The 6495-nt window shown below is 44.6% G+C and overlaps 1 protein-coding gene across 4 annotated transcripts in view; it reads right to left on the bottom strand.

The window, feature by feature from the left end:
* FCAR (Fc fragment of IgA receptor) overlaps positions 1 to 1879 on the bottom strand; it is an 11305-nt gene extending 9426 nt beyond the window's left edge. For all 4 annotated transcript variants that reach the window (XM_037744983.1, XM_037744986.1, XM_037744985.1 and 1 more), the window contains exons 1-2: positions 1734 to 1879; positions 1010 to 1045 (exon numbers count right to left, since the gene is read on the bottom strand). In XM_037744983.1, coding sequence (XP_037600911.1) covers positions 1010 to 1045; positions 1734 to 1813 — 116 coding nt within the window. In that variant the 5' untranslated portion in view covers positions 1814 to 1879. The remainder of the gene's footprint in view (positions 1 to 1009; positions 1046 to 1733) is intronic.
* Between the last annotated feature and the right edge of the window lie 4616 nt (positions 1880 to 6495).

Genomic DNA, 6495 nt, shown 5'->3' with positions numbered 1-6495 from the left:
TAGAGACGGGGTTTCACCGTGTTGACCAGGATGGTCTCGATCTCTTGACCTTGTGATCCACCCGCCTCGGCCTCCCAAAGTGCTGGGATTACAGGCGTGAGCCACCACGCCCGGCTCAGTCACACTTCTTAATCTGATAAACAACTTTGGCAAAGTTCCAGGACAGAAAATCAATATACAAAAATCAGCAGCATTTCTGTACACCAAAAACATCTAAGCTGAGTGCCAAATCAAGAACAGGATTCATTCACAATTACCACAAAAAGAATAAAATGCCTAGAAAGACAGCTCACTGGGGAGCTGAAATATCTCCGCAAGGAGAACTACAAAAACCCTGTCAGAGAAATCAGAGATGACACAAACACATGGAAAAACATTCCATGCTCACGGATAGGAAGAACGAATATAGTTCAACACACAAAGAATTCAGGGAAGGAATTGGAATTCTTTGGAAGGAGTTGGAAGAGAGAAGACATGGATGGACATGGGGCTCACACCCACTAGGAGGCTAAGGCAGTAGAAGTTGGGGTGGCAGAATCCTCAGTAGTCCTCTAAGACTGCTTCATGCTTAGCGCTGCAGTAGGACTGTAGAATACTAGAATGTTCCGTAGGGTTAGACAATAGCATACTCCCTTTAAATGAAGTGATGTAAATAGACAGGAGGAAGTAGGTTTCTAAAACAAAATAGAATCAGTGTAAGGAAGGAAGTTGGGCAAATGACCCCGACTTCCTCACTCCCGCGGTGGGGAGCAATCAGCAGGTGACGGTCCCTCACGGGCAGTATAACAGAGGCAAGGACTAACTGTAAATCCAGGCCTGAGCGTGAATGAGTCTGAAGGGTCTGGAGATAACGAAGTGAGATGGAACTAATCAAGGGACGCACAGCAGAAACAACTAGAATGGGGACTAAAATAGGAATCTCTCTGTGCCTCAGGCTGTTCCTCAATTTCTTTATCCTAGAGTTTCCAAGAGGGTCTAAAGGGCTGGGAGAGATTCACGGGACACTTACCTTCCTGTGCCTGAATCCTCTGGCCCAGACAGAGCACTGGAAGAGAGAGATTTATGGAAAATCAAGCTTCCATTTCCAACCTTTACGACAAATCACCCTCCGTAATGACAGACCAGAAAAAGCCCCGCACCAGATGGATTCACAGCTGAATCCCACCAGGTATATAGAGAAGAGCTGGTATTATTCCTACTGAAACTATTCAAAAAAATCCAGGTGGAGCAACTCCTCCCCAGCTCATTTTACGAGGCCAGCATCATCCTGATAACAAAACATGGCAGAGACACAACAAAAACAGAAAACGTTGGGACATTATCTTTGTTGAACATAAATGCAAAAATCTTCAACAAAATACTAGTAACCATATTACTACATGGGGTTCAATCACATTTTTTCCTTCTACAACGATCACCGTTTTGAGGCTTATTCTTTATTTTTCCCTTTTAGATTCCAGCCTCTAAGTCTCTCCTTGATAGGAGCCCTGGAACCATCATGAATCCCAGACAACACGCCATAGGTTTAACAAAAATAACTGAGCCCCGCAACCTAGCTCGGACTTGGGCAGAGACAAAGTTATAGATATGTTGGCAAAGGCTGCCCTTCTACTAAGGAGATCAGACTCTCCTTTGCAGCCATTAAAATCTCCTAGTCATACTGTTAAGAGACACCCTGGTTATTTTGGGATTCCCCCATCTTCCACTCTAAACCACTTTACTCTGAAACTCACCAAGACAGAGGAGGGTGGTCTCTTTGGGGGCCATCATGCTGACACAGCCTCAGCCCCGCTGGCCTCCTTTTAATGCACATTAGCAGGATGACTGACACTCATAAGTATAAGCTTCTCAGGAAGTATGAGGACAGAGCCCTCCATCAGAGAATTTCTACATCTGTTGCCTCACAGCAAAGAGGAACAGTTCATTCCCAAAGAACTTAGTTCCGGGTTATTCTCGGGTGGAGCCTAAGAGAAGACCTTTATTTCTTTCTTTTTTTTTTTTTTTAAATAGCGATGGGGTCTTGCTATGTTGGCCAGGACAGTCTCTAACTCCTGGCCTCAAGAAATCCTCCTGCCTAAGACCTATATTTCTATTTATGTTTCAAATGAGAAGTGAATTTTCCTCAAGCCAGTGTCTAATGGTATTCAAATCCATCTCTGAACCCGTTCCTATATCCAAATGGGAGGGCCTGGGACAGAATGTAAGGTGGATGGCATACAGGCAGAGATGGCCTTCACTGGGCCATCACTCAAAAGCTCTGTGGCTTTGTCTGTTCTGAACTTGTTTAATCTCTGGGATTCACAGAGCATATTTTCTTGGGCCTGATCAGGCATGCAGTATACCCTTACCCTGGAGATTATCTTAATGCCAAATGTGGAGGCATTTTCTATGGTGCTATTCATCATCTCTAAAGAAATAATCTACTAATTTATTTTACTGTGTGCTTTTTAAAATTTGTATAAAGTTAAGGAGCTGGGTGCAGTGGCTCATGCCTGTAATCCCAGCACTTTAAGAGGCCAAGGCGGGTGGATCACCTGAAGTCAGGAGTTTGAGACCAGCCTGGCCGACATAGTGAAACCCCATCTCTACTAAAAATATGAAAAGTTAGCCAGGCGTGGTGGCAGGCACCTGTAATCCCAGCTACTTGGGAGCCTGTGGCAGGAGAATCACTTGAACCTAGGAGGCAGAGGCTGCAGTGAGCTGAGATCGTGCCACCGCACTCCAGCCTGGGGGACAGAGTGAGACTATGTCTCAAAAAAAAAAACCAAAAAACTATTGTTACTGTTTACAGATGATATGGCTATTGGGAGAGAGATACTTACTAATTGGTTGAATTTCGGGAACCTCAGTGGCCGACATTTACTAACGGGCAGGGACAGATTGTGTCAAGTTTCCACAGCATTGGAGATGGTTTTTTGTTTTCTCCTTTTGTGGAACAGCAATGGTAAAATCGCCAGGGGGTGCCCAGATATTTGGTTAAACATTATTCTGTGTCTGTCTGTGGGGGTGTTTCTGAATGAGATTATCACTGGAATTGGGAGAATTTATAAGGCGAATTGCACTCTCTGATGTGAGTTGGCCTCATTCAGTCAGTTGGGTTGGGACCTGAACAGAATAAAAAAAATTGAAGTGGTAATGTAAGATGAAGTTCTTCCTGCCTAACTGCTTTGAGCCTGGACATCTGTCTGGTTTTTTTTTTTTTTTTTTTCTTGAGACAGAGTTTTGCTCTTGTTGCCCAGGCTGGAGCGCAATGGCATGATCTCGGCTAACCATGATCTCCACCTCCTGGATTCCAGTGATTCTGCCGCCTCAGCCTCCCGAGTAGCTGGGATTACAGGCGTGTGACACTATACCTGGCTAATTTTGTATTTTTAGTAGAGAGGGGGTTTCTCCATGTTGACCAAGCTGGTCTGGAATTCCCAGCCTCAGGTGATCCGCCAGCCTCAGCCTCCCAAAGTGGTGGGATTACAGGTGTGAGCCACCATGCCCAGCCTGACAGCTGTCTTTTCTGGCCCTTGAACTCTCAATAAAACGTTGACTCTTTAGATGTTGAGCCTGCCAGCTTTTTTCTTTCTTTCTTTCTTTCTTTTTTTTTTGAGATGGAGTCTTGCCCTGTTGCCCAGGCTGGAGTGCAGTGGCGTGATCTTGGCTCACTGCAAACTTTTACCTCCTGCGTTCAAGCAATTCTCATACCTCAGCCTCTGAGTAGCTGGGATTACAAGCGAGTGCCACTAATCCTGATTAATTTTGATACTTTTAGTAAAGATGAGGTTTTGCCATGTTGGCCAGGGTGGTCTTGAACTCTGACCTCAGGTGATCTGCCTGCCTTGGCCCCCGAAAGTGCTGGGATTACTGGCGTGAGCCACTGCGCATGGCCCGAGCCTGCCAGCTTTTGGACTGTGATGTACACCACTGACTCTCCTGGTTCTCAGGCTTTGCACTTCGGCTGGAATCACACACGAACTCTCCTGGGTCTCCAACTTGCAGATGGCAGATCACGGGACTTGTCAGCCTCCATAGCTGCACGAGCCAATGTGTAAATATTCTATCTGTGTATCAGTCATTATATATCTATCATCATCCATCCATCACTGTTTGTGATATCATATCTATCATTATGCATCCATCCATCATTATTTGTCTATCAATTATTATCAATATACCTATCATTATTAGCATTATTATTTTCTCCTATTGATTTTTTTTTTCTGGAGAAGCCTGACTACTCTAGCTTCCACGCTCCTATCTTTTTGTTTGTTTGTTTTTTGAGATGGGTCTTGCTCTGTTTCCCAGGCTGGAGTGCAGTGACACAATCTCGGCTCACTGCAACCTCTGCCTCCTGGGATCAAGGAATTCCCTGCCTCAGCCTCTTCAGTAGCTAGGATTACAGGCACCTGCCACCACGCCTGGCTAATTTTTGTACTTTTAGTAGACATGGGGTTTCACCATCTTGGCCAGGCTGGTCTTGAACTCCTGACCTCGTGATATACCTGCCCTGGCCTCCCAAAGTGCTGGGATTATAGGTGTGAGCCACCCTGCCTGGCCCCATGGTCCTGTCTCAACTGTTAGCAATCCCCTTAGCACAGGGCATATCTTAGCCAGTCTATGGGCCAGGGGATACAAGCCACATAGCTACATGAATCACAGTGATCCAAGGATATAGACGGAGACACATCAGAATTGAGGTATCTATTGGTCTCTGCATATTTTGGGATTTGGGATTTCCCACTACGGAAATTTGCCTTGAATCTGTCTAACTGGTCACTAACAGTTGATTGGTAGGTTCCATTCTCCTAATACATCATAACCCTAACAAGCCCAGGCTGTGACTGGCAATGGAGACCCTCAGCCTCAATGGGGCATTACAGTGCTCAGCTGCACCTGTGTGCAGAATTTGTCACAAACACCTAAGAAGGGAGGAAGCCTTTGTTTCGAGGAAGAAGAAGGAGCTGGTTCTCTATCCACTGAACTCAGAGGTACTGGAGAGTGGCTAGCGAGGGCCTTTACTCTCCGCAGTTTTTTTTGTTTGGTTGGTTTTGGAGATGGAGTCTTGCCCTGTCACCCAGGCTGGAGTACAACAGCACGATCTTGGCTCACTGCAATCTCCACCTCCCAGGTTCAAATGATTCTCCTGCCTCAGTCTCCCAAGTAGCTGGGATTACAGGCACCCACCACAAGGCTCAGCTATTTTTTGTATTTCATTTTATTTTATTTTAGGTCTTATTTTTATTTTTTAACTTATTTTTTACATTTTTAGTAGAGATGGGGTTCTACCATATTGGCCAGGCTGCTCTCGAGCTCTTGACCTTGTGATCTGCTCCCCTCGGCCTTTCAGGGTGCTGGGATTACAGGCATGAGCACCTGCACCCAGCCTTATCTGTATATTTGATGGAGTCACAATAAAATGACAAGCATTGTTTTTGGTGGAAATGAGAAGACAGATTACAAATTTACATGGAAAAGCAAATAGCCTATAATAATAATGGCAATCTTAAAGAGGAAGGGGAAATTAGAGGACTCAGGCTACCAAATTTTAAGGGGTTCTAAGGCTACATAAAGTGTAGCATCCTCACGAGAGTGGACACAGAGAGCCACTGAGCAGAAAACAGTGTGTAAAATACATCCGTGTACACTCAGTCCCTTCATAGTTGACAAGGCTGCCGTGTGGATTAAGGTGGAATAGAATGTCTTCTCAATAACTAACATTGGACCATAGGGTTACATGTAGGGAAAAATAAATCTAAGCTTATTTCCACACCATTAAAACACCGCTTTTTAAAATCCTATTATTACACATTTTGATGATTTATTTTAAAAATTGGTGAATAAAAATATACAGTCATCCTTCACTATTCCTGGGTGATTGGTTCCAGGAAAGCCCCCTCCCCACAAGATAGCAAAGACTGCAGATGCTCCAGCCTCTTACGTGAAATGGCATAGCATTTGCATATAACCCTGCACATCCTCCTGAATACATCAAATCCTCTCTAGATTACTTATAATTCCTGACAGAGCCTACACACCACTTCATTTGTGTTCATTCAACACAGTCTTGCTTTTTGAAACTTTGTGGATTTTTTTTCTCTGAATATTTTTGATTTATAGTTGGTTTGATACACAGCTATAAACCCCACAGATATGGAGGACCGACTGTGTATTTATAGTGTGAAAGATGATGTTTTGATAAGTGTCCTCATGGAGATGAGGCTAACAAGGGCGATGACCCTGTAGATGTTTCATCTTGGAATTACTCTGCGAGCTTTCCAGGTCTGCAGAGAGTAAGAATAGCACTTGTCCACCTGATTCACGATCCTCGGAACCTCCCATGTGCTGCATATCTGGATGGAAATTGGAGTCCCAGAGAAAAAACAGGCTCCACCTGCTTCTAGGAGCTCAGAGTCCAGGGGTGTGAACCCAGTGGAGGACATATGGGGTTATATGGACAAATAATGATAACACCTGAAACTTTAGGCAAAAAAAAGGGTCACATTACCT

Source organism: Cebus imitator, unplaced genomic scaffold (genome assembly GCF_001604975.1).
Source record: "Cebus imitator isolate Cc_AM_T3 unplaced genomic scaffold, Cebus_imitator-1.0 Scaffold190, whole genome shotgun sequence".
Taxonomy (NCBI): Eukaryota; Metazoa; Chordata; class Mammalia; order Primates; family Cebidae; genus Cebus; species Cebus imitator.
The sequence above is the reverse complement of the archived record's forward strand: the minus strand, read 5'-3'. Positions and strand labels throughout refer to the sequence as shown.